Here is a 27788-nt window from a genome sequence, read left to right as displayed (position 1 = left end):
CTCACCGACTCACCCCACTCACCGAAACACTCACTGACATACTCACCGACCCACTCCCACTCACCGACTCACTCACACTCACCGAAAACACTCACTGACATACTCACCGACCCACTCCCACTCACCGACTCACTCACACTCACTGACATACTCACCGACTCACTCCCACTCACCGACTCACTCCCACTCACCGAAACACTCACTGACATACTCACCGACCCACTCCCACTCACCGACTCACTCACACTCACCGACCCACTCACACTCACTGACCCACTCACACTCACTGACACACTCATAACTGACCGACTCACTGACCCACTCCCACTCACCGACACACTCACTGACACACACACACTCACCGACATACAACTGACCAACTCACTCCCACTCACCGACACACTCACACTGACCGACTCACCGACACGCTCAAGTTCACCAACACACTCACCGACTCACTCCCACTCACTGACACACTCACAACTGACTGACTCACTCCACTCACTGACACACTCACTGACACACTCCCACTCTCTCACACACTCGCATACTCACACACACTTTCACTCCCTTGCTGGGGGGTGTGGGGTAGGGGGTGGGGAAGACCCTGGGGGTTGTGGAGCAGAGAGAGGAGGGACTGGGGTGCGAGGGGCAGGTGGGGGATTGTGTTGGGGTGAGGACTGGGTCTCGCGAAGTGGCTGGGGGTAGTGAGTGCGGGAGAGGTGGGGGCGAAGGCAGTGGGCGGAGGCGCAGAGAGGGGATATGGGTGTGTAACACCCCCCCCCCACCCCCCCCCCCACCGACCCTCTCTATGTTCCCTGTTGCCAAGGTGCGTTTGCTGGGGGTGGTGTCGAAGGGGCAGCCCACTCTGGTCATCATGGAGCTGATGGCCCGGGGAGACCTGAAGAGTCACCTTCGCTCTCTGAGGCTCGGCTCTGAGGTAATTTACCCCACACCCACCCCCCCACCCCCACACCCCACCCCCACACCCCACCCCCACCCCCACCCCCACCCCCCACACCCACCCCCACACCCCACCCCCACACCCCCACTCCCCACCCCCACCCCCCCACCCCCACCCCCACCCCCACACCCCACACCCCACCCCCACCCCCACACCCCACCCACACCCACACCCACCCCCACCCCCACCCCCACACCCACCCCCACACCCCACCCCCACACCCCCCCCCACCCCACCCCCACACCCCAACCCCCCCCACCCCCACACCCCACCCCCACCCCACCCACCCCACACCCCCACCCCACCCACACACCCACCCCACACCCCACACCCCACCCACACCCCCACCCCCCCCCCACCCCCACACCCCACCCCCACACCCCACCCCCACACCCCACCCCACACCCCACCCCCCACACCCACACCCCACCATACCCCCCACCCCACCCCACACCCCACCCCCACACCCCACCATACCCCCACACCCCACCCCCACCACCACACCCCACCTCCACACCCCACCCCCACCCCACACCCCACCCACACCCCACCCCCACACCCACACCCCACACCCACACCCCACCCCCACACCCCACACCCACACCCCACCCCCACCCCACCCCCACCCCCACACCCCACCCCCACACCCCCACCCCCACCCCCACACCCACCCCCACCCCACCCCCCACACCCCCACCCCACCCCCACACCCCACCCCACACCCCACCCCCACACCCCACCCCCACCACCACACCCCACCTCCACACCCCACCCCCACCCCCACCCCCACACCCTACCCACACCCCACCCCCACACCCACACCCCACCCCCACACCCCTCCCACACCCCACCCCCACCCCCACACTCACACCCCCACACCCAACATCCCCACACCCAACATCCCCACACCCAACATCCCCACACCCAACAGTCCCCCAACACCCCACACCCCACCCCACCCCCACACCCACCGTCCCACCCACACCCAACATCACCACACCCCACAATCCCCACACCGTACCCCCACATCCCACTGTCCCCACATCCCCCACCGTCCCCCCACACCCCATCCCTACCCCCCCACAAATTCCCCCTCTCCCTCCCACCCCACATCCCCTCTCCCAACACTCCATACCCTGCTCTCCCCCTCTCCCCACCTCCCCCCTCCCCACACCTCACAACCCCCACACATACCCCCTTCTCCCCCACACCCCACAATCCCCACACATCCACCCCTCCCTCACAACCCACACATATTCCCCCCCCCTTCCCCACACCCCACATTTCCCACATATACTCCCTCCCGCACATCTCCCCTCTCCACCACACTCCACATCCCCCACACGTCCACCCCTCCTCACACCCTCACCCCCACACCCCACCCATCCTCCTCCTCCGCACACTCCTCACCCCACACACCCCACACCCTCAACACCCCATACCCCCACACATATCCACCCTCTGCCCCACACATCATCCTCACCCCCCACACATATCAGCCCTCCACCAAAAGCCACAGCGCACACCCCACAGAGCCCGCCCAACACCCCCGACACCCCATAATATCCCATCATCCCAAAATCCACAAGCCCCACACACACCCCTACACCCACACCCCAACTCCCCCAACCCCACCCCCAACAGAAGTGGCATAATTCTAATCTAACACTGACCCACCAACTGTGCCCGCTCCCCCAGCACTGACCCTCCGACAGTGCCCGCTCCCTCAGCACTGACCCTCCGACAGTGCCCGCTCCCTCAGCACTGACCCTCCGACAGCACCCGCTCCCTCAGCACTGACCCTCCGACAGTGCCCGCTCCCTCAGCACTGACCCTCCGACAGTGCCCGCTCCCTCAGCACTGACCCTCCGACAGTGCCCGCTCCCTCAGCACTGACCCTCCGACAGTGCCCGCTCCCTCAGCGCTGACCCTCCAACAGTGCCCTCTCCCTCAGCACTGACCCTCCGACAGTGCCCACTCCCTCAGCACTGACCCTCTGACAGTGCCCGCTCCCTCAGCGCTGACCCTCCAACAGTGCCCTCTCCCTCAGCACTGACCCCTCCGACAGTGCCCGCTCCCTCAGCGCTGACCCTCCAACAGTGCCCTCTCCCTCAGCACTGACCCTCCGACAGTGCCCACTCCCTCAGCACTGACCCTCTGACAGTGCCCGCTCCCTCAGCGCTGACCCTCCAACAGTGCCCTCTCCCTCAGCACTGACCCTCCGACAGTGCCCTCTCCCTCAGCACTGACCCTCCGACAGTGCCCACTCCCTCAGCACTGACCCTCCGACAGCGCCCGCTCCCTCAGCACTGACCCTCCGACAGCACCCGCTCCCTCAGCGCTGACCCTCCGACAGTGCCCACTCCCTCAGCACTGACCCTCTGACAGTGCATGAGTGTGGGTGGGTGAGCGTGAGTGGGTGAGCGTGAGTGGGTGAGTGTGAGTTTGTGAGAGTGAGAGTGCGCGTGAGTGTGTGTGAGAGTGAGTGTGTGTGTGTGTGTGGTGTGTGTGTGAGTGTGTGTGAGAGCGAGCGTGTGTGTGTGTGACTGAGCGTGAGTGAGTGTGAGCAAGCGAGCGTTGACCTGACCTCCCCGTTGCCAGGCCGAGCCGTGCTGGGGCGGCCCACCCTGAAGGACATGATGCAGATGGCGGGGGAGATAGCAGACGGAATGGCCTACCTCAACGCGAAGAAGTTTGTCCACCGGGACCTGGCCGCTCGTAACTGCATGGTGTCCGAGGACCTCACGGTGAAGATCGGGGGTAAGTGTGACCCAGAGGCCAGTAAAATATCAACCATATCGGCTGTGGGTCTGGAGTCACGTGTAGGCCCAGACTGGGTAAGGATGGCAGCTTCCTTCCCTGAGGGGCATTAATGGCCCAGGTGGGGCTTTCCCCGACAAGCGACACTGGGTTCATTAGACCCTCATTGTAGATATTTTATTGAATTTGGATCCGAATGCAGGCAGCGACGGGATTCGAACCCAGGCCCCTGCAATGTCGCCTGGAATTCCAGCCCCTTCCCCCAGCAGAGTGAGGGCACTGATGGTGATCTCTCCAACTGCGCAAGGGGTCAGAAATGAGAGGAGCTTTCAACTTGTTTGAGGGGAATGAATGGGGGGGCTCGCTCCCGCTGAGAGTGAGGGGGGAGAATGGGGAGCTCACTCCCGCTGGGAGTGAGGGGGGAGAATGGGGAGCTCGCTCCCGCTGGGAGTGAGGGGGGAGAATGGGGAGCTCGCTCCCGCCGGGAGTGAAGGGGGAGAATGGGGAGCTCGCTCCTGCTGTAAGTGAGGGGGGAGAATGGGGGGGCTCGTTCCTGCTGGGAGTGAGGGGGGAGAATGGGGGGCTCGCTCCCGCTGGGAGTGAGGGGGGAGAATGGGGAGCTCGCTCCCGCTGGGAGTGAGGGGGGAGAATGGGGAGCTCGCTCCCGCCGGGAGTGAAGGGGGAGAATGGGGAGCTCGCTCCTGCTGTAAGTGAGGGGGGAGAATGGGGGGACTCGTTCCTGCTGGGAGTGAGGGGGGAGAATGGGGAGCTCGCTCCCGCTGGGAGTGAGGGGGGAGAATGGCGAGCTCGCTCCCGCTGGGAGTGAGGGGGTGGAGAATGGGGACTCGCTCCTGCTGGGAGTGAGGGGGGAGAATGGGGGGCTCGCTCCTGCTGGGAGTGAGGGGGGAGAATGGGGAGCTCGCTCCCGCTGGGAGTGAGGTGGGGAGAATGGGGGGCTCGCTTCCACTGTAAGTGAGAGGGTGGAGAATGGGGGGCTCGCTCCCGCTGGGAGTGAGGGGGTGGAGAATGGGGGGCTCACTCCCACTGTAAGTGAGAGGGTGGAGAATGGGGGGCTCGCTCCCGCTGGAGTGAGGGGGGAGAATGGGGGCTCGCTCCCGCTGGGAGTGAGGGGGGAGAATGGGTGGCTCACTCCCGCTGAGAGTGAGGGGGGTGGAGAGTAGGGGGCTCACTCCCACTGTAAGTGAGGGGGAGAATGGGGAGCTCGCTCCCGCTGGGAGTGAGGCGAGGGAGAATGGGGGGCTCGCTTCCACTGTAAGTGAGAGGGTGGAGAATGGGGGGCTCGCTCCCGCTGGGAGTGAGGGGGTGGAGAATGGGGGGCTCACTCCCACTGTAAGTGAGAGGGTGGAGAATGGGGGGCTCGCTCCCGCTGGGAGTGAGGGGGGAGAATGGGGGGCTCGCTCCCGCTGGGAGTGAGGGGGGAGAATGGGTGGCTCGCTCCCGCTGAGAGTGAGGGGGTGGAGAGTAGGGGGCTCACTCCCGCTGTAAGTGAGGGGGTGAGAATGGGGGGCTCGCTCCCGATGGGGGCGAGGGGTGAGAACGTGGGGCTTGCTCCCGCTGGAAGTGATGGGGCGAGGGAGAATGGGGGACTCACTCCCATTGGGAGTGATGGGCAGGGGGAGAATGGGGTCTCGCTCCCGCTTGGAGTGATGGGGGAGGGAGAATGGGGGACTCGCTCCCGCTGGGAGTGAGGGGGGAGAATGGGTGGCTCGCTCCCGCTGAGAGTGAGGGTGTGGAGAGTAGGGGGCTCACTCCCGCTGTAAGTGAGGGGGGAGAATGGGAGGCTCGCTTCCGTGGGGAGTTTGGTGGGTAGAATGGGTTTCTCTCTCTCCCGCGGGTACTGGGGGGGCAGGGGTGGCCCCGTCAGTGAACAGCGATGCCCCTAATGGCTGGCGATGTGTGTGTGTACAGACTTTGGAATGACACGGGATATCTACGAGACGGATTATTACAGGAAAGGAGGAAAGGGGCTGCTGCCCGTGCGCTGGATGGCACCAGAGTCCCTCAAAGATGGAATCTTCAGCCCCCACACTGACGTTTGGTGAGGGCCCGACATCTTCCCTTATCCTCCACTTTTCAACAGGCCTGTGTGTGGTGACTGCAATTCCCAGAGAATTCAACCCCCCTTCCCATTCACTCCCACTGTACGTAATCCCAATGGACCCAAACCCCTTCCCATTCACTCCCATTGTACACCATCCCAATGGACCCAAACCCCTTCCCATTCACTCCCATTGTACACCATCCCAATGGACCCAAACCCCTTCCCATTCACTCCCATTGTACACCATCCCAATGAACCCAAACCCCTTCCCATTCACTCCCACTGTACGTAATCCCAATGGACCCAAACCCCTTCCCATTCACTCCCATTGTACACCATCCCGATGGACCCAAACCCCTTCCCATTCACTCCCACTGTACACCATCCCAATGGACCCAAACCCCTTCCCATTCACTCCCATTGTACACCATCCCGATGGACCCAAACCCCTTCCCATTCACTCCCACTGTACACCATCCAATGGACCCAAACCCCTTCCCATTCACTCCCACTGTACACCATCCCGATGGACCCAAACCCCTTCCCATTCACTCCCACTGTACACCATCCCAATGGACCCAAACCCCTTCCCATTCACTCCACTGTACACCATCCCAATGGACCCAAACCCCTTCCCATTCACTCCCATTGTACACCATCCCAATGGACCCAACCCCTTCCCATTCACTCCCATTGTACACCATCCCAATGGACCCAAACCCCTTCCCATTCACTCCCACTGTACACCATCCCAATGGACCCAAACCCCTTCCCATTCACTCCCATTGTACACCATCCCAATGGACCCAAACCCCTTCCCATTCACTCCCATTGTACACCATCCCAATGGACCCAAACCCCTTCCCATTCACTCTCACTGTACACCATCCCAATGGACCCAAACCCCTTCCCGTTCACTCCCACTGTACACCATCCCAATGGACCCAAACCCCTTCCCATTCACTCCATTGTACACCATCCCGATGGACCCAAACCCCTTCCCATTCACTCCCATTGTACACCATCCCAATGGACCCAAACCCCTTCCCATTCACTCCCACTGTACACCATCCCAATGGACCCAAACCCTTCCCATTCACTCCCATTGTACACACTCCCAATGGACCCAAACCCCTTCCCATTCACTCCCATTGTACACACTCCCAATGGACCCAAACCCCTTCCCATTCACTCCCACTGTACACCATCCCAATGGACCCAAACCCCTTCCCATTCACTCCCATTGTACACAATCCCAATGGACCCAAACCCCTTCCCATTCACTCCCATTGTACACACTCCCAATGGACCCAAACCCCTTCCCATTCACTCCCATTGTACACACTCCCAATGGACCCAAACCCCTTCCCATTCACTCCCATTGTACACAATCCCGATGGACCCAAACCCCTTCCCATTCACTCCCATTGTACACCATCCCGATGGACCCAAACCCCTTCCCATTCACTCCCATTGTACACCATCCCGATGGACCCAAACCCCTTCCCATTCACTCCCATTGTACACCATCCCAATGGACCCAAACCCCTTCCCATTCACTCCCATTGTACACCATCCCAATGGACCCAAACCCCTTCCCATTCACTCCATTGTACACAATCCCAATGGACCCAAACCCCTTCCCATTCACTCCCATTGTACACCATCCCAATGGACCCAAACCCCTTCCCATTCACTCCCACTGTACACCATCCCAAAGGACCCAAACCCCTTCCCATTCACTCCCACTGTACACAATCCCAACGGACCAAACCCCTTCCCATTCACTCCCATTTTACACCATCCCAATGGACCCAAACCCCTTCCCATTCACTCCCATTGTACACCATCCCAATGGACCCAAACCCCTTCCCATTCACTCCCACTGCACACCATCCCAATGGACCCAAACCCCTTCCCATTCACTCCCATTGTACACCATCCCAATGGACCCAAACCCCTTCCCATTCACTCCCACTGTACACCATCCCGATGGACCCAAACCCCTTCCCATTCACTCCCATTGTACACCATCCCAATGGACCCAAACCCCTTCCCATTCACTCCCAATGTACACCATCCCAATGGACCCAAACCCCTTCCCATTCACTCCCACTGTACACCATCCCAATGGACCCAAACCCCTTCCATTCACTCCCATTGTACACCATCCCAATGGACCCAAACCCCTTCCATTCACTCCCATTGTACACCATCCCAATGGACCCAAACCCCTTCCCATTCACTCCCAATATACACCATCCCAATGGACCCAAACCCCTTCCCATTCACCCCCACTGTACACCATCCCAATGGATCCAAACCCCTTCCCATTCACTCCCACTGTACACCATCCCAATGGACCCAACCCCCTTCCCATTCACTCCCACTGTACACCATCCCAATGGACCCAAACCCCTTCCCATTCACTCCCAATGTACACCTCCCGATGGACCCAAACCCCTTCCCATTCACTCCCACTGTACACCATCCCATTGGACCCAAACCCCTTCCCATTCACTCCCACTGTACACCATCCCAATGGACCCAAACCCCTTCCCATTCACTCCCACTGTACACAATCCCAATGGACCCAAACCCCTTCCCATTCACTCCCACTGTACACCATCCCAATGGACCCAAACCCCTTCCCATTCACTCCCATTGTACACACTCCCATTGGACCCAAACCCCTTCCCATTCACTCCCATTGTACACCATCCCAATGGACCCAAACCCCTTCCCATTCACTCCCATTGTACACCATCCCAATGGACCCAAACCCCTTCCCATTCACTCCCATTGTACACCATCCCAATGGACCCAAACCCCTTCCCATTCACTCCCACTGTACACCATCCCAATGGACCCAAACCCCTTCCCATTCACTCCCACTGTACACCATCCCAATGGACCCAAACCCCTTCCCATTCACTCCCACTGTACACCATCCCAATGGACCCAAACCCCTTCCCATTCACTCCCGCTGTACACAATCCCAACGGACCCAAACCCCTTCCCATTCACTCCCACTGTACACCATCCCAATGGACCCAAAACCCCTTCCCATTCACTCCCACTGTACACCATCCCAATGGACCCAAACCCCTTCCCATTCACTCCCATTGTACACCATCCCAATGGACCCAAACCCCTTCCCATTCACTCCCATTGTACACCATCCAATGGACCCAAACCCCTTCCCATTCACTCCCAATGTACACCATCCCAATGGACCCAAACCCCTTCCCATTCACTCCCACTGTACACCATCCCAATGGACCCAAACCCCTTCCCATTCACTCCCACTGTACACCATCCCAATGGACCCAAACCCCTTCCCATTCACTCCCACTGATATACGTTTGGGTTGTGTTTGGAGAGTGGGAACAGGCTGGATTTTGCGGTTGTGTGTTTGCTGTTGGGATCAGGCTGTGGGCTGTGAGGGTGTGGGGGTTTATTTGTGCTCTCTGTCCTCCACTTCTCACTCTCTCCTTCCCCCGTTCTATCTGTCCCGCTGTCTCTCCCTCTGTATCTTTACCCCTCCCTCGCTCCCAATGCCTCTCCCCATCCCTGCCTCCCTCTTCTCTCCCCGTGCCTGTTGCCGTCTCTCTGAGCCGCAGTCTCCCTGTGTTCCAGGTCGTTCGGTGTGGTGCTCTGGGAGATTGTCACCCCTGGCTGAACAGCCTTACCAGGAATGTCCAACGAACAGGTTCTGCATTTCGTTATCAACAATGGCACACTGGAGAGACCGAAACCTGTCCCGACCGGCTGTAAGACCCTCACCCACACCACCCCCCCACCCCCCAGCCATCACTATCCCCACCTCACTCTGCTCCCCCAGCCCACAGTGTAGAGGCAGCTTTCCTGATCTAACCCCCGTGCTGTCCCTGTCCCTGGGAGTGTTTGATGCGGGGGGGACAGTTTAGAGGGAGCTTTACTCTGTATCTAACCCCGTGCTGTCCCTGTCCTGGCAGTGTTTGATGGGGGAACAGTGTAGAGGGAGCTTTACTCTGTATCTAACCCCGTGCTGTCCCTGGGACTGTTTGATGGGGGTCTGGGGTGCAGCAGTGGAGAGGGAGCTTTACCTTGAGTCTAACCCCATGCTGTCCCTATCCTGGGAGTGTTTCTTGCGTGGGGTTCAGTGTCGAGGGAGCTTTACTCTGTATCTAACCCTGTGCTGTCCCTGTCCTTGGGGAGTGTTTGATGGCGGGGGGGGGGGAAACAGTGTAGAGGGAGCATTATTCTGTATCTAACCCCGTGCTGTCCCTGTCGCTGGGGAGTGTTTTGATGGGGGGGGGGGGCGACAGTGTAGAGGAAGCTTCACCCTGTATCTAACCCACTGTTGCTGGAGTGGTTGGGGTGAGGTGAATGTAGAGGGAGCCTTGTCCCTGTCCTGGGAGTGTTTGACACTCTCTCTCTCTCTCTCCAAGGCACGAGCTAATGCAGCTGTGTTGGTGCCAGAATCCCAAATCCCGGCCGACGTTCCTGCAGATCCTGGACCAGCTGACGGACGAAATGAGGCCGAATTTCCGGGACGTCTCCTTCTACTCCTCCAGCCGGGACTCCCAGCTCCAGGAGGCGGGGCCCGGCGGGACCCCGGGCGGGAGATCGGAACGGTCTCCGCCCTCGGATGCCGCAGCCCCGGAACCTCGGAGCAGACGGGCACAGTCCCCCCGAGAGCAAACCAGATTCCAGCCAACTGAACGGCCAGCTGGGAGCGCCTGTGATTTTGGGAGAAGGGTTGGGGGGGGGGGGGGCATGATCCCGAAGACGGGCAGCGCCAGCCTTGCCCAACCCCTCCGACCCGGCACAAATCCCTGGGGCACAGGCATCGCGGGAAGTGATTTAAATTTATTCGCACCGCAAACCGCCTCAGAGTATGTTGGGGAAAGTCTCCCCATGTCCCGTCTCTGTTTCCGCACCGCAAATAATAAACCATTTCCCTTTCTCAGTCCGGGATCTCTGTCGGAGGGTCAGTGCTGAGGGAGTGGGCACTGTCGGAGGGTCAGTGCTGAAGGAGCGGGCACTGTCGGAGGGTCAGTGCTGAGGGAGCGGGCACTGTCGGAGGGGTCAGTGCTGAGGGAGCGGGCACTGTCGGAGGGTCAGTGCTGAGGGAGCGAGCGCTGTCGGAGGGTCAGCGCTGAGGGGAGCGGGCGCTGTCGGAGGGTCAGTGCTGAGGGAGCGGGCGCTGTCGGAAGGTCAGTGCTGAGGGAGCGGGCGCTGTCGGAGGGTCAGTGCTGAGGGAGCGGGCGCTGTCGGAGGGTCAGTGCTGAGGGAGCGGGCGCTGTCGGAGGGTCAGTGCTGAGGGAGCGGGCACTGTCAGAGGGTCAGTGCTGAGGGAGTGGGCACTGTCGGAGGGTCAGTGCTGAGGGAGCGGGCACTGTCGGAGGGTCAGTGCTGAGGGAGGCGAGCGCTGTCGGAAGGTCAGTACTGAGGGAGCGGGCGCTGTCAGAGGGTCAGTGCTGAGGGAGCGGGGCACTGTCGGAGGGTCAGTGCTGAGGGGAGCGGGCACTGTCGGAGGGTCAGTGCTGAGGGAAGCGAGCGCTGTCGGAAGGTCAGTGCTGAGGGAGCGGGCGCTGTCGGAGGGTCAGTGCTGAGGGAGCCGGCCTTCTGTCGGAGGGTCAGTGCTGAGGGAGCGGGCGCTGTCGGAGGGTCAGTGCTGAGGGAGCGGGCGCTGTCGGAGGGTCAGTGCTGAGGGAGCGAGCGCTGTCGGAAGGTCAGTGCTGAGGGAGCGGGCGCTGTCGGAGGGTCAGTGCTGAGGGAGCCGGCTCTGTCGAGGGTCAGTGCTGAGGGAGCGGGCGCTGTCGGAGGGTCAGTGCTGAGGGAGCGGGGCGCTGTCGGAGGGTCAGTGCTGAGGGAGCGAGCGCTGTCGGAAGGTCAGTGCTGAGGGAGCGGGCGCTGTCGGAGGGTCAGTGCTGAGGGAGCGGGCGCTGTCGGAGGGTCAGTGCTGAGGGAGCGGGCGCTGTCGGAGGGTCAGTGCTGAAGGAAGCGGGCGCTGTCGGAGGGTCAGTGCTGAGGGAGCGGGCGCTGTCGGAGGGTCAGTGCTGAGGGAGCGGGCGCTGTCGGAGGGTCAGTGCTGAGGGAGCGGGCGCTGTCGGAGGGTCAGTGCTGAGGGAGCGGGCGCTGTCGGAAGGTCAGTGCTGAGGGAGCGGGCGCTGTCGGAGGGTCAGCGCTGAGGGAGCGGGCGCTGTCGGAGGGTCAGTGCCGAGGGAGCGGGCACTGTCGCGAGGGTCACTGCTGACGGAGCGGGCACTGTCGGAGGGTCAGCGCTGAGGGAGCGGGCACTGTCAGAGGATCAGCGGTGAGGGAGCGGGCACTGTCGGAGGGTCACGTCACGCTGAGGGAGCGGGGGCACTGTCGGAGGGTCAGTGCTGAGGGAGCGGGCACTGTCGGAGGGTCAGTGCTGAGGGAGCGGGCACTGTCAGAGGGTCAGTGCTGAGGGAGCGGGCACTGTCAGAGGGTCAGTGCTGAGGGAGCCGGCTCTGTCGGAGGGTCAGTGCTGAAGGAGCGGGCACTGTCGGAGGGTCAGCGCTGAGGGAGCGAGCGCTGTCGGAGGGTCAGCGCTGAGGGAGCGAGCGCTGTCGGAGGGTCAGTGCTGAGGGAGCGAGCGCTGTCGAAGGGTCAGTGCTGAGGGAGCGAGCGCTGTCGGAGGGTCAGTGCTGAGGGAGCGGGCGCTGTCGGAGGGTCAGCGCCGAGGGAGCGGGCACTGTCGGAGGGTCAGCGCCGAGGGAAGCGAGCGCTGTCGGAGGGTCAGCGCTGAGGGAGCGAGCGCTGTCGGAGGGTCAGCGCTGAGGGAGCGAGCGCTGTCGAAGGGTCAGTGCTGAGGGAGCGAGCGCTGTCGGAGGGGTCAGTGCTGAAGGGAGCGGGCGCTGTCGGAGGGTCAGCGCCGAGGGAGCGGGCACTGTCGGAGGGTCAGCGCCGAGGGAGCGGGCACTGTCGGAGGGTCACTGCCGACGGAGCGGGCACTGTCGGAGGGTCAGCGCCGAGGGAGCGGGCACTGTCGGAGGGTCAGCGCCGAGGGAGCGGGCACTGTCGGAGGGTCAGCGCCGAGGGAGCGGGCACTGTCGGAGGGTCAGCGCCGAGGGAGCGGGCACTGTCGGAGGGTCAGTGCTGAGGGAGTGGGCACTGTCCGAGGGTCAGTGCTGAGGGAGTGGGCACTGTCGGAGGGTCAGCGCTGAGGGAGCGGGCACTGTCGGAGGGTCAGTGCTGAGGGAGTGGGCACTGTCCGAGGGTCAGTGCTGAGGGAGTGGGCACTGTCCGAGGGTCAGTGCTGAGGGAGTGGGCACTGTCCGAGGGTCAGTGCTGAGGGAGTGGGCACTGTGAGAGGGTGGGTGTGTGTGCCTCCATGGCGGGGAGGACAGGTACAGGCTCTGGGAGAGATCCAGGTGAGTGCCCGGTCTCTGATGAAGTCGGAGGGACGTCTCACTGTTTGGGGACTTTCAGAAACATCAGAGAGACCCACACACTGTCCCCACCCTGACCGAGCGGTGTGTCCCCCGGGGCGGGGGGGGGGTGATCCCTCTGAAACACTCTCCCCACCCTGACCGAGCGGTGTGTCCCCCGGGGCGGGGGGGGGGGTGATCCCTCTGAAACACTCTCCCCACCCTGACCGAGCGGTGTGTCCCCCGGGGCGGGGGGGGGGGTGATCCCTCTGAAACACTCTCCCCCACCCTGACCGAGCGGTGTGTCCCCCCGGGGCGGGGGGGGGGGGGTGATCCCTCTGAAACACTCTCCCCACCCTGACCGAGCGGTGTGTCCCCCGGGGCGGGGGGGGGGGGGTGATCCCTCTGAAACACTCTCCCCACCCTGACCGAGCGGTGTGTCCCCCGGCAATAGGTTCATCTCACTCTCCACCCCCACGCACCAAGCCCCAACTGTCTCTCAAACTCATTCACCCTCCCCCCCCCCCCCCCACTGCCTTTCTCTCTCTCTCACTCCCTCTCTCACTCCCTGTCTCTCTCTCTCACTCCCTCTCTCTCCCTCGCACACTCTCTTCTCTTCCCCTGCCCCTCCCTCTTTCCATCTCACTCTCACTCTCCCCTCCGGCCTCTCTCTTATCCCCAACTCCCCCTCTCCTTCTCCCTCCCTCCCTCGCCCTCTCTCCCTCTCTCTCTCTCTCCCTCTCTCTCACTCCCTCTCTCTCACTCCCTCTCTCTCTCACTCCCTCTCTCTCACTCCCTCTCTCTCTCACTCCCTCTCTCTCACTCCCTCTCTCTCTCACTCTCTCTCTCACTCCCTCTCTCTCTCTCTCACTCCCTCTCTCTCTCTCTCACTCCCTCTCTCTGGCCCATCAATGTGAATGGGGTTCACGCTCTGTACCAGAACCAGACGGAGGAATCTCTCCAGCAGATGGCAGCGTTTACAAAGGCGTCAACATGAAGGAGATCTCAGGATTCGGACTTACCCCCCACACCCCCATCTCTGTCACCCCCCACACCCCCATCTCTGTCACCCCCTACATCCCCATCTCTGTCACCCCCTACACCCCCTCCCTATCTCTGTCACCCCCTCCTATCTCTGTCCACCCCCTCCAGCCCCTACACCCCCTCCCTATCTCTGTCACCCCCTCCATCCCCCTACTCCCCCTCCCTATCTCTGTCACCCCTCCATCCCCCTACACCCCCTCCCTATCACTGTCACCCCCTCCAGCCCCCTACTCCCCCTCCCTATCTCTGTCACCCCCTCCAGCCCCCTACACCCCCTCCCTATCTCTGTCACCCCCTCCAGCCCCCTACACCCCCTCCCTATCTCTGTCACCCCCTCCAGCCTCCTACACCCCCTCCCTATCTCTGTCACCCCCACACCCCCTCCCCATCTCTGTCACCCCCTACACCCCCATCTCTGTCACCCCCTACACCCCCTCCCTATCTGTCACCCCCTCCCTATCTCTGTCACCCCCTCCAGCCCACTACACTCCCTCCCTATCTCTGTCACCCCCTCCAGCCCCCTACACCCCCTCCCTATCTCTGTCACCCCCTCCAGCCCCCTACACCCCCTCCCTATCTCTGTCACCCCCTCCAGTCCCCTGTGAGTCAGCACCTTCGGGAGGGGGGGTACCCCGGACGAGCAGATTCGTGTCAGCGTTTTCTGAATTTTGTGACTTCTGGTCATTTTCCCGCCCCGCAGTCTGGGAGAGTGTGTGTGTGTGGGAGAGAGAGTGTGTGTGAGTGTGTGTGTGTGTGTGGGAGAGAGAGTGTGTGTGTGTGTGAGTATGTGTCTGTGCGTGTGCATGTATCTGTGTGTGCGTGTGTGTGTGTCTGTGTGTGCAATCCACTGGGCGACTGGTCCCAGTTCAGCAACGCCATTGCAGCTCCTAGAGAGCTCCCCCCCACCCAACCCGTCAGACATCCACAATATTAACACCAGAGAGTGAGTTCAGGGGTGGGGAGGGGGCAGCTCAGGGGCGATGGCAGAGAGCAAGCGGCTGTGATGGGCACTTAGGAACGGAGACTGTAAGCTCTGAGCGCAGGGGGCTCTCTGTCTCAAACAGAAGGTGTGGGAGTGACATGGGGTTGCACAGCTCGGGGTTCGGGGAGGCAAGAATTTCCACCCTTTTTGTGTGTGTGTGTGTGTGTGTCTGTGTGTGTGTGTGTGTGTGTGTGAGACCCCCCATGTGAGATTGTGTGTGTCTGTGTGTGTGTGTGTCTCAGTGTGTGTGTGTGTGAGAGCCCCCTATGTGAGATTGTGTGTGTGTGTCTGTGTGTGTGTGTGTGTGTGTGTGTGTCAGTGTGTGTGTGTGTGTCTATGTGTGTGTGTGTGTGTTTTCTCAAAGCTTCTACAACAAGAGATTAGAGACTTGGGAGAGAGGGGTTGCTAAATATTTAAAGAAATGTCCTCCCTGAGGACACTGTAAGTATCGAGCCGGTGCACACTCTCAGTTCCCTTCAGTACAAATGATAATGGGCAGTCACTGATAGACCGCTGGGGGACTGTTTATGTTCTGACTGATGGCCCACTGTCACTGCAGCGTTCAAGACAGACACCTCGTCACAGCCGCTCTCTCCTCCATCAGCTCCGCTGCCTGCCAGCCCGCTCCCCGTGCGCTGCCCACACTCACACACACTCTCACTCTCACTCTCGCACACACACTCTCTCTCTCTCTCACACACACACTCACACACACTCTCACTCTCGCACACGCACTCTCTCAGACTCTCTCTCTCTCACACACACACACTCTCTCTCACACACACACACTCACACACACTCTCACTCTCGCACACGCACTCTCTCAGACTCTCTCTCTCTCACACAGACACACTCTCTCTCTCTCTCTCTCACACAGACACACACACTCTCACTCCCTCACTCACACGCTCCCCCTCTCTGTCTCACTTCCCCTCTCACACTCCCCTTCACAATCTCCATCTCCCTTGCACACCCGAGTTCTCTCTCTCTCTACCCTGCTCTCACCCTGCCTCTCTCATTTCTCTCTCTCTCTCTCTCTCCCTCTCTCCTGCACTAACTGAACTCTCTGAGTCCCTGTTCTTAGAGATCTCCCTCCCCTCTACCCCAGGGTCCTGACCTCCCCCTCGCAGCCCCTGAGGTGAGGCAGGGACGTACAAACCCAGTGTGTTTACCGCAAAAGGGAACGGGAGAAGGAACGAGAGACTCTACACCAGCCTCTTCCTGCCCCCGTGCTGTCTCCCCCTCCTCCACACAAACACCAAGCCCAGGGGCACCAGGTTAAAGAACCCAATTCCATTGTGAAACTCCCCGGAAGCCATCCTGGGGACACAGCCCGGGGATCCGGTACAGTCGGAACTCAGCGTTCCAGTCCAGGCCAACAGCAGTGATCTAGAACAATGATCCAGTACAGCGATCTAGACCAGAGTACAGCGATCCGGCACAGACACAGTTTCAAGATCCAGTAACGACTGTGTGTGCTCTGTCTAGACTGGATCACTGACTGTACTGGATTCCTGTAGTCTGAGTACAGAGGACTGTAACCCAGTACAGGCGGCATACCACGACCGAGGACAGGCAGTGTGTCATGGCCCAGTACAGGCGGAGTACCGTGACCCAGTACAGGCAGTATACCACAGCCCAGGACTGGTGGCGTGTCATGCCCCAGTACAGGCGGAGTACTGTGACACAGTACAGGCAGTATACCACAGCCCAGGACCGGTGGTGTGTCATGCCCCAGTACAGGTGGAGTACCGTGACCCAGTACAGGCTGTGTACTGTGACCCAGGACCGGTGGCATACCATGGCCCAGTACAGGCGGAGTGCAACGAAGCAGGGTGAGACAGAGCCAGCAGAGAGAGGACAACATTGTGATGAGGAAGCTGCGGTGGGGTACAGGCGCACACAGCTACAGACGGCACAACTCATCCTGCCGATGGAAAGTAACTTTAATGAACATGTCCCAGCAACACCGTCCCGGTCTCTCTCGGAGTTACCACATTCACAGGGGAGGCTGGCAGGAGGAGGGGGGGCATTCAGGCTGTGCCCGTGTGAAAGGCTGCTCACCAGGACAGGCACAGCTACCAGCCTCCGGCTCCAACAGCCAATGATGGGGTCCATCATAACTGCACACTGCGTCATAAGCACATTCCCATCTGCACACACAGAGAGAGAGACCGGGCCGTCGCAGCGAGGGCTCACTATTCAACTACAGGCAACACAGAGACAAGGTGGGGGGGGGGAGACAGAGAGAGGGAGAGAGGGAGGAAGAGGTCAGAGAGAGAGGGAGTGGGCAGAGGAGGAGGGGGGAGAGAGGCACAGAGGGAGGGGAAGAGGTTTGAGACTGAGAGAGCGGGAGGCTGCGATGGGGGCGTGGGAGTGAGAGGGAGAGAGAGAGTGGGAGGGGGGAGAGAGTGAGCAGGAGAGATGGAAAGAGGGAGCAAGAGAGAGTGTGAAGGAGACAGACAGACAGAGAGAGAGAGGGAAAGAGATGGGGACGGGGGTAGAGACAGACAGCGAGAGAGGGAGAGAGTGAGTGGCAGGGAGAGGTGGGTGGGGGTGTCAGGGGGAGGGGGTGACAGTTAGGGCGTGTGAGAGAGGTGGGGGGGGTGACAGCTGGCGGGGCAAGACAGAGAGAGAGAGATGGGGGGGGGGTGGTGGTGGGGGTCAAGCTGCAGGAAGGTAGGATGGCCCAGTCTGCCTGGGGTGGGGGCAGTGGTCCGCGGGGAGGAGGGGTGGGGATAGACGGGGGTAACCAGGCGGTTTGGTGTTTGGGGTCACTGCAGCACGTCCAGGTAAGGTGGGGGGGGTGAGGTGACCAGCTTCTCCAGCCTCGCGTGGATCTCCTTGATGCTGAGACGGTTCTGTGGGTCCCGGTTCCAACAGCCCCTCATAATGTGGTACACCTCCTGGGGGCAGTTGTGGGGCACTCCAGGATCCTGCCCTGCGTGATGCACTCGATCACCTGGGGTGGGGGGGGGGCAAATAAGAAACACAGTGTGGTACACCCCATCCCCGTAGCTTCAACTGTGGGAGAAAACGCTTTACCCCCACGACCCCCCACACGCCGCCCCCACCCCCTCACCATCCCCACTTCCCCCCCATCTCGCCCCAACACTGCCCAGCCCACCGCCCACTCCCTCCCACGTCCCCAACGCCTCCACACTGCCCCCCCCCCACAACCTCACCTCGACCCCCTCCTCACCCCTTCCAACCCCACCTCACCCCACACCAGCCCCTCTACCCCCCAACACTGCCCAGCCCACCGCCCACTCACCCCATGCTGCCTACCCACCATCCCCAAACCCCACAACAATGCACCCCCCACCCCTAACATGCCCCACACTGCACCCCCACCCTCCACTCCACACTGGACCCCCCCCCCACACCCACTCCATCCCACAATGCCCCCCTCAACTGCCCCCCCCCACCCCCCAATCCCCCCACACTACCCCCAACCCCACTACCCCCACACTGCACAGTCCAACGCCCACTCTCCCCCACCCCACACGCCCACACTGCGCCCCTCCACCCCATTGCCCCCCCACAATGCACCTTCCCCACTCCCAACTCCCCAGCAATGCAGACCCCATGCCCACTGACCGCCAACAATGACCCCCACCCCCAAAATGTCGTCAGCTCCCAAACCTGCAGGTCCACTGGGTTACAATCTCCCCCCTGAAACCCCACCTCACCCCCTCCCACTCACCTCAGCCCCTCCAGCCCCACCTCACCCCCTCCCACTCACCTCAACCCCTCCACCCCCATCTAACCCCCTCCTGCCCCCACCTCACCCCCTCCCACTCACCTCACCCCCTCCCACTCACCTCACCCCCTCCAGCCCTCTCCCACTCACCCCACCCCCTCCAGACCCCACCTCACCCCCTCCAGCCCTCTCCCACTCACCTCACCCCTTCCAGCCCCACCTCAAGCCCCCACCTCACCCCCTCACCCCAACCTCTCCCCCTCCCACTCACCTCACCCCCCTCCCACTCACCTCACCCCTCCACGTCCACCTCACCCCCCTCCAGCCCCCACCTCACCCCCCTCCAGCCCCAACCTCACCCCCTCCAACCCCCTCCCACTCACACTCACCTCACCGCCTCCCACTCACCTCACCCCCTCCACCTCCATCTAACCCCCTCCAGCCCCCACCTCATCCGCTCCAGCCCCCAACTCACTCCCTCCAGCCCCCTTCCACTCACCTCACCTCCTCCCACTCACCTCACCCCCTCCAGCCCTCACCTCACCCCCTCCACCCCCCCACCTCACCAGCCCCCTCCCACTCACCCACCCCCCTCCCACTCACTTTACCCCCTCCACCCCCACCTCACCAGCCCCCTCCCACTCACCTCACCCCCTCCACCCCCACCTCACCCCCTCCAGCCCCCTCCCACTCACCTCACCCCCTCCACTCTCACCTCACCCCCTCCAGCCCACCCTCAACTGTTCCACCTCACCCCCTCCAGCCCACCCTCAACTGTTCCACCTCACCCCCTCCAGCCCCACCTCACCCCCTCTACTCTCACCTCACCCCCTCCAGCCCCCTCCCACTCACCTCACCCACTCCACTCTCACCTCACCCCCTCCAGCCCACCCTCAACTGTTCCACCTCACCCCCTCCAGCCCCCCATCACCCCCTCCCACTCACCTCACCCCCTCCCACTCACCTCACCCCCTCCACTCTCACCTCACCCCGTCCACCCCACCCTCAACCGTTCCACCTCACCCCCTCCATCCCCACCTCACCTCCTCCACCCCAACCTCACCCCCTCCACACCCACCTACAACCTCACCCTTATGCCCTCCTCATCGAATACCCCTCTCACTGTTTTGCTTCATATTTGTGTGTGTTCGGGGGGAGGCAAGGGTGAGGGTTCAGCGCTTAGCATCAATGGCCCATCCGCAATGGCCACTCGAGATGGAAGGGGTCGTGGGACAGGGTGAGGGTCAGGGCAGGTGGTTAAGGTTTTGTAACCGCTTCCCCCTCCGCGGAAGCTTCGCCCCACCGCCCCATCCCCAGGATGTCAGTCAGTCAAACATATCCCAGTGCCCCCTTGGGAGGGAAACTCAGTGAGGGTTACTCCAGACATGGAGGGCAGGAGTCAGGGACTGGCACACCCCCATCTGTGACACCCCCTCCACCCCTTATCTCTGTCACCCTCCTCCAGCCCCCTACACCCCCTCCCTATCCCTGACACCCCCTCCAGCCCATTCACCCCCTCCCTATCCCTGTCACCCCCTCCATCCCCTACACCCCCTCCCTATCCCTGTCACCCCCTCTATCCCCCTACACCCCCTCCCTATCCCTGTCACCCCCTCCATCCCCCTACACCCCCTCCCTATCCCTGTCACTCCCCCAACCCCCTACACGCCCTCCCTATCTCTGTCACCCCCTCCATCCCCTCCCTATCCCTGTCACCCCCTCCAGCCCCCTACAACCCCTCCCTATCCCTGTCACCCCCCCAACCCCCTACACGCCCTCCCTATCTCTGTCACCCCCCTCCATCCCCTACACCCCCTCCCTATCTCTGTCACCCCCTACACCCCCTCCCTATCTCTGTCACCCCCTCCATCCCCCTACACCCCCTCCCTATCTCTGTCACCCCCTCCATCCCCCTACACCCCCTCCCTATCTCTGTCACCCCCTCCAGCCCCCTACACCCCCTCCCTATCTCTGTCACCCCCTCCATCCCCCTACACCCCCTCCCTATCTCTGTCACCCCCTCCAGCCCCCTACACCCCCTCCCTATCCCTGAGGACAGCGCTCTCCCAGGACTGGTGTACAGGTGGATGAGTGAGTAAGTGTCCCCTTGTTAAAGTGGCTGGTACGCCTCCCCGCATCCCCCCGAACACCATGCTGCGTATGGTGCCCACTCGCTCTCCCGTTTTCACTCCCCCCCCCCCCCTCCAGACCCGGGGTTTTACGGAGTTGGGGGGGGGGGGGGGTATATAGGTGTCAGAATCTCACCTCGTTGTTGGAGAGCAGGTACCAGGGCTGTTTGCCGAAGGTGAAAATCTCCCAGAGGACCACCCCGAAACTCCAGATATCACTCTCGGTGGTGAACCGTCGGTACATGATGCTCTCGGGGGGCATCCAGCGAATTGGAAGCATGGTCCTGCCTCCTACCTGCAGGGTGGGTACAGGGCACACGCGGTTAGCACCGGGTTGGGGCAGGGGGCAGACAGCCCCGGGGGGAAGAGGCTTAATCACCAAGAAGGGTCTGCCCCGCTGCGAGTAATTCCCCCTAACCCCAGGGTCGCAGGAATCCCAGGATCCCCCTGCCCCCTGCCCCCTGCCAACCTGCCACATCACCCCCCCCAACCAACCACCCCGATCCCCACCAACCCCACAGGAGGTCTGGAACACGCAGTCTGCATCCTGGGAGTGGGCAGGAGTGTGAGTGTGAGTGGCATCTGTGTGTGTGTGTGTGTGTGTGTGTATGTATGTGTGCGTGTGCGTGTGCGAAAACACGAGTGTGTGGTGTATCTGAGACCTAACCAAGGTATCACACTGGGCCCGAGGAGGGGAGTGGGACAGCGGGGCTAGGGGCAGAGTCGGGCAGTGGGACTAGGGGGAGAGTGGGTAGGGACTGTGGGGAGGGTGGGTGGGGAGCAGTGGAGGGACAGTAGGAAGTGGGCGGAGGGCGTTGTGAAGAGAGGGGTGGTTGCGTATAGGGGGTAGGGAGGGGACGGTGGTGGGGGATAGGGAGGGGGCAATAGGGGGTGTAGGGAGGGTGCAGTGGGGGCGCTGGAGGCGTGGTAGGGAGGGGGCGGTAGGGGTGGTAGGGAGGGGGGTGGTGGGGGGCTGGAGGGGTGAGGGAGGGTGCAGTGGGGATGTTAGGGAGGGGCTATGGAGACGGTTAGGGAGGGGAGTAGGGAGGGGCGTAGGGAGCAGTGGGAGGGGAGTAGGGAGGGGGCAGTGGGATGGTTAGGGAGGGGGGTGGGGGGGGGGGTTTGCTGTCCCCTCACCCTGTAGTAGTCGGTGCTGTAGATATCCCGAGACATGCCGAAGTCCCCGATCTTCACCAGAAGCTGGTCCCCGACCAGGCAGTTCCTGGTGGCCAGGTCCCGGTGAACGAAATGTAGCGATGCCAGGTAGACCATCCCCGAGACTATCTGCTGGGCCACCCACAGCAAATGCCCCAAACCCATCGGTGCCTCACGCTGCTCACGGCCATCGGTCAACATCGGGGCATCGGGGCCTGCGCCCTACACACACACAGGGAACAGCTTAGGCACCGTACACACCACCCCCCCCCCCCCCCACAGGCACCGTACACCCCCCCCACAGGCACCGTACACACCACCCCCCCCCCCCCACAGGCACCGTACACCCCCCCCCCCCCCACAGGCACCGTACACACCCCCCCCCCCCACAGGCACCGTACACCCCCCCCCACAGGCACCGTACACACCCCCCCCCCCCACAGGCACCGTACACACCCCCCCACAGGCACCGTACACACCCCCCCACAGGCACCGTACACACCCCCCCCCACAGGCACCGTACACCCCCCCCCCCCCACAGGCACCGTACACACCCCCCCCCCACAGGCACCGTACACACACACCCCCCCACAGGCACCGTACACACACCCCCCCCACAAGCACCGTACACCCCCCCCCCCCCCACAGGCACCGTACACCCCCCCACCCCCACAGGCACCGTACACACACCCCCCACAGGCACCGTACACACACCCCCCCCCCACAGGCACCGTACACACCCCTCCCCCACAGGTACCGTACACACCCCCCACCCCACAGGCACCGTACACACCACCCCCACAGGCACCGTACACACACCCCCCCCCACAGGCACCATACACACCCCACCACATCCCCCTTCACTCCCCCACCACATCCCCCTTCACCCCCCCACATCCCCCTTCACCCCACCCCCGACATCCCCCTTCACCCCCCCACATCCCCCTTCACTCCACCCCCAACATCCCCCTTCACCCCCCCACATCCCCCTCCAAACACCCCCACATCCCCCTCCAACCCCCCCACATCCCCCTCCAACCCCCCCGGCATCCCCCTTCACCCCTCCCACATCCCCCTTCACCCCTCCCACATCCCCCTTCACCCCCCCACATGACCCCTTCACCCCCCCACATGCCCCTTCACCTCCCCACATCCCCCTCCACCCCACCCGACATCCCCCTTCACTCCACCCCCACATCCCCTTTCACCCCCCACATCCCCCTTCACCCCCCCACATCCCCCTCCACCCCCCAACATCCCCCTCCAACCCCTCACCCACATCCCCCTTCACCCCCCTCCCCCACATCCCCCTTCACCCCCCACATCCCCCTTCACCCCCCACATCCCCCTCCAACCCCCCCCAACATCCCCCTTCACCCCCGACATCCCTCCCCATCCTGTCACACCCCCACAGCCCCCTTCACGCCCCCACCACACCCTCCCTCCCCCCTCCCTAAACACCCCTCCCCATCCTGTCACCCCCTTACACCCCCCTTCAGCCCTTACACCCTCCTTACACCCCCCGTTCATCCCATCACCCCCTTACACCCCGCTTCATCCCGTCACCTCCTTACACCCCCCTTCATCCCTCACACCCTCCTTACACCCCCCTCATGCCATCACCCCCTTACACCCCCCTTCATCCCATCACCCCCTTACACCCCTCTTCATCCCATCACCCCCTTACACCCCCCTTCATCCCGTCACCTCCTTACACCCCCCCTCATGCCATCACCCCCTTACACGCCCCTTCATCCCTTACGCCTCCTTCACCCCCTACAACCCCTCCCCATCCTGTCACCCCCAACAACCCCAACACCCCCTACACTCCCATATACCCCTTCCCCATCCCACGTTACAGGAAGGGTGTGGAGAGGGTGTAGGAGAGGTTTACCAGGATGCTGCCCGCATTACAGGGTATGAGCGATAAGGGGAGGCGAGAAGAACTCGGGTCGTTTTCTCTGGAGGCTGAGGGGAGACTTGACAGAAGTCGGTAAAATTATGGGATGCACAGATAGGGGTGATGGTCAGATTGTCTTTCCCCAGAGTTGGAATGTCTACGGGGCATGTATTTAAGGTGAGAGGGGGAAGTGTTTTTACACACAGGGTGGTAGGGGTATGGAACATGCTGCCAGGGGGTGGGGGCAAGTACATTAGGGGCATTTAAGGGGCTTTTAGATAAACAGATGGATATGCAAGGAATGGAGGGATATGGACCAAGGGCAGGCGGAAGGGATTAGTTTCATTTGGCATCACGTTCAGCACAACACTGTGGGGCCGAATGGCCCGTTCTCGTGCTGTACCGTTCTCACTGTTCAGAGGCACCCCTCCTGGGAGTTACCTTCACATTAACGCTGCTTTCTGATGTCAGTTTCATGTCAGGCCGTCTCAGAATTCTGACGGAGAGCTATGTTGATGGATGGTGGCTGGGAGATTGTTGGTAATGGTCAGCTTGGCGCAATGCCGAGGGAGTTGGAGATTTAGCGTGTTCTCCCCCCCACCCCTGGGGATCGCCTTGAGACACAGTGTTTATTGGCTGTTGATAGTCGATCTGATTGAGTCTAAACCTCTCAGACAGCTGCCCTGATCAATATATTACTAATTACCGAGCTCAGCCGTGCTGCTGCTGGCACGTGCAGGCTCACTGTTCCACCTCCCCGTTTGTCTGCTCGTTCGGGAGGTTCAATAGCTCTCCCTCTCCCTCCCTCCCTCTCTCTCTCCCTCCCTCACTCTCTCTCTCCCTCCCTCTCCCTCTCTCCCTCTATCCCTCCGTCTTTCTCTCTCTGTCTCTCTCTCTCCCTCTCTCTCTCTCTCCCTCCCTCCTTCTCTCTCTCCCCTCCCTCTCCCTCTCTCCCTCTATCCCTCCGTCTTTCTCTCTCTGTCTCTCTCTCTCCCTCTCTCTCTCTCTCCCTCCCTCTCCCTCTCTCCCTCTATCCCTCCCTCTTTCTCTCTCTGTCTCTCTCTCCCTCTCCCTCTCTCTATCTCTCTCTGTCTCTCTCTCTGTCTCCCTCTCCCTCCCTCCTCTCTCCCTCCCTCTCCCCCCCTCTCTCCCTCCCTCTATCTCTCTCTCTCTGTCTCCCTCCCTCACTCTCTCACACTCTCCCTCCCCGCCTCTCTGTCTCTCCATTCCTCCCTCTCTCTCTCTCCATTCCTCCCTCTCACCCTCTCTCTCTCTCACTCTCACCCTCTCCCTCCCTCTCTCTCTCACACTCTCCCTCCATCTCTTACTATCCTTCCCTCTCTCTCTGACACTCTCCCTCCCTCTCTCTCTGACACTCTCTCTGTCCCTCTCACTCCCTCTCTCTCTCTCTACCTCTCTCTCTTTCTCCCTCCCTCTCTCTCACCTTCTCTCCCGCACTCTCCCCCTCGCCCACTCTCTCTCACTCATTCTCTTTCTCTCTCCCTCCCTCTCACTCTTCGCTCCCTCTCACTCTTCGCTCCCTCTCTTTCTCGCTCACTCTTTCTTTCTCATTCACTGTCTCGCTCACTCTCTCTTTCACTATCTCGCTCGCTCTCTCTCTTTCTCTCACTGTCTCTTAAAGATAGTGGAATCAAGGGTTATGGGGTAAGGCAGGGATAGGATACTGATTGTGATGATCAGCCATGATCGTAATGAATGGTGGTGCTGGCTCGAAGGGCCGAATGGCCTACTCCAGCACCTAATGTCTGTTGTCAAGCTCAGTTGCTCAGTCTCTCTCTCTCTCTCTCTCTCTCTCTCTCTCACTGTCTTGCTCACACGCTCTCTCTCTGTCTCTCTCACACACTCTCTTGCACTCTCTCTCTCTCCTATGTGCTCTCTCTCTCTCCCTCTTGCGTGCTTTCTCTCTCTCTCTCACTCTCTCTCTCTTACGTGCTCTCTCCCTGTCTCTCTCTCTCTCTCTTTCTGTCTCTGTCTCTCTCTGTGTCTCTCTCTGTCGCTCTCTCTGTCTCTCTCTGTCTCTCTCACTCTGTCTCTCTCTCTCTCTCTCTCTCTCTCTCCCCCCCCGTCTCTGTCTCTCTGTCTCTGTTTCTCTCCCCCTGATTGCTCAGGTTCAGAAACCTCGCCCTGTTCTGGTTATAGGTCAGTCCGTGTAGTCTGTGTGGGGGCCGAGGGATGTCTGATCTGGGTTGGGGGGTCTGAGTAGGGAAGGGGGGGGGGGGGCGGCTGGGCACGAGGCTTGGTGGTGGTGGGGTGGGGTGGGGGGGGGGGGGGTGGTAGGGGGCGGGTCAGTGCCAGACTAACCGTAGGAAGCGGTTCAGGTCACCGCGCTTCATGTACTCGAAGACCATGAGCAGGGGCTGGCCCTGGGTACACACTCCATAGAAAGTGACGATGTTTTGGTGTTGGAGGACAGTCAGTAACTCTGCTTCTCGCTGGAAGTCCATCCGGGCGCTGTCTGTCGCCTCCTTCAGGGCCTGGGGTGGGGGGTCGTGTGGGGGGAAGCAGGACAGACACTGTCAGCCAAGAAATTATACCCCACCCATGCACCCCGGCACTGATACACCCCCCGACACACACACACACACCGTCCCCAATATACCCCCCGACACACACACACACCGTCCCCAATATACCCCCCACACACACACACACCATCCCCAATATACCCCCCGACACACACACACCACCGTCCCCAATATACCCCCCACAAACACACACACCGTCCCCCAATATACCCCCCGACACACACACACACCGTCCCCAATATACCCCCCGACACACACACACACACCGTCCCCAATATACCCCCCGACACACACACACACCGTCCCCAATATACCCCCCCACACACACACACACCGTCCCCAATATACCCCCCACACACACACACACCGTCCCCAATATACCCCCCGACACACACACACACACCGTCCCCAATATACCCCCCGACACACACACACACACCGTCCCCAATATACCCCCGACACACACACACACCGTCCCCAATATACCCCCCGACACACACACACACCGTCCCCAATATACCCCCCGACACACACACACACCGTCCCCAATATACCCCCCACACACACCGTCCCCAATATCCCCCCCACACACCACCGTCCCCAATATACCCCCCGACACACACACACACACCGTCCCCAATATACCCCCCGACACACACACACACCGTCCCCAATATACCCCCCGACACACACACACACCGTCCCCAATATACCCCCCGACACACACACACACACCGTCCCCAATATACCCCCGACACACACACACACCGTCCCCAATATACCCCCCGACACACACACACACCGTCCCCAATATACCCCCCGACACACACACACACCGTCCCCAATATACCCCCCACACACACACACCGTCCCCAATATACCCCCCTCACACACACACCGTCCCCAATATACCCCCCGACACACACACACACCGTCCCCAATATCCCCCCAACAGACACCATCCCCGTTAACGCCCACACACACACCGTCCCCGTTAACGCCCCCACACTCACACACCGTCCCCAATATCCCCCCCCACACACACACCGTCCCCCAATATCCCCCCCCACACACACACCGTCCCCAATATCCCCCCCACACACACACCGTCCCCAATATCCCCCCCCACACACACCGTCCCCAATATCCCCCACACAC

The 27788-nt window shown here is 61.5% G+C and overlaps 2 protein-coding genes across 2 annotated transcripts in view; one reads left to right on the top strand and one right to left on the bottom strand.

Moving 5' to 3' along the window:
• LOC132207450 (insulin receptor-related protein-like) overlaps window positions 1-16598 on the top strand; it is a 62993-nt gene extending 46395 nt beyond the window's left edge. The window contains 8 exon segments of the mRNA XM_059642976.1: window positions 830-940; window positions 3353-3365; window positions 3566-3724; window positions 5654-5783; window positions 9426-9535; window positions 9538-9559; window positions 10220-10512; window positions 16513-16598. Coding sequence (XP_059498959.1) covers window positions 830-940; window positions 3353-3365; window positions 3566-3724; window positions 5654-5783; window positions 9426-9535; window positions 9538-9559; window positions 10220-10512; window positions 16513-16598 — 924 coding nt within the window.
• A 1349-nt stretch (window positions 16599-17947) lies between these two features.
• On the bottom strand, window positions 17948-27592 carry LOC132207449 (high affinity nerve growth factor receptor-like). Its single transcript, XM_059642975.1, is given in 6 exon segments — window positions 17948-18123; window positions 18126-18159; window positions 21166-21324; window positions 22167-22406; window positions 26403-26579; window positions 27563-27592. Coding segments are annotated over 6 exon segments (792 nt in total). The 3' UTR covers window positions 17948-17971.
• Between the last annotated feature and the right edge of the window lie 196 nt (window positions 27593-27788).

Source organism: Stegostoma tigrinum, chromosome 47 (assembly GCF_030684315.1).
Source record: "Stegostoma tigrinum isolate sSteTig4 chromosome 47, sSteTig4.hap1, whole genome shotgun sequence".
In the NCBI taxonomy this organism is placed as follows: domain Eukaryota; kingdom Metazoa; phylum Chordata; class Chondrichthyes; order Orectolobiformes; family Stegostomatidae; genus Stegostoma; species Stegostoma tigrinum.
Note: the sequence above shows the minus strand (reverse complement) of the source record. Positions and strands in the feature narration are given on the sequence as shown.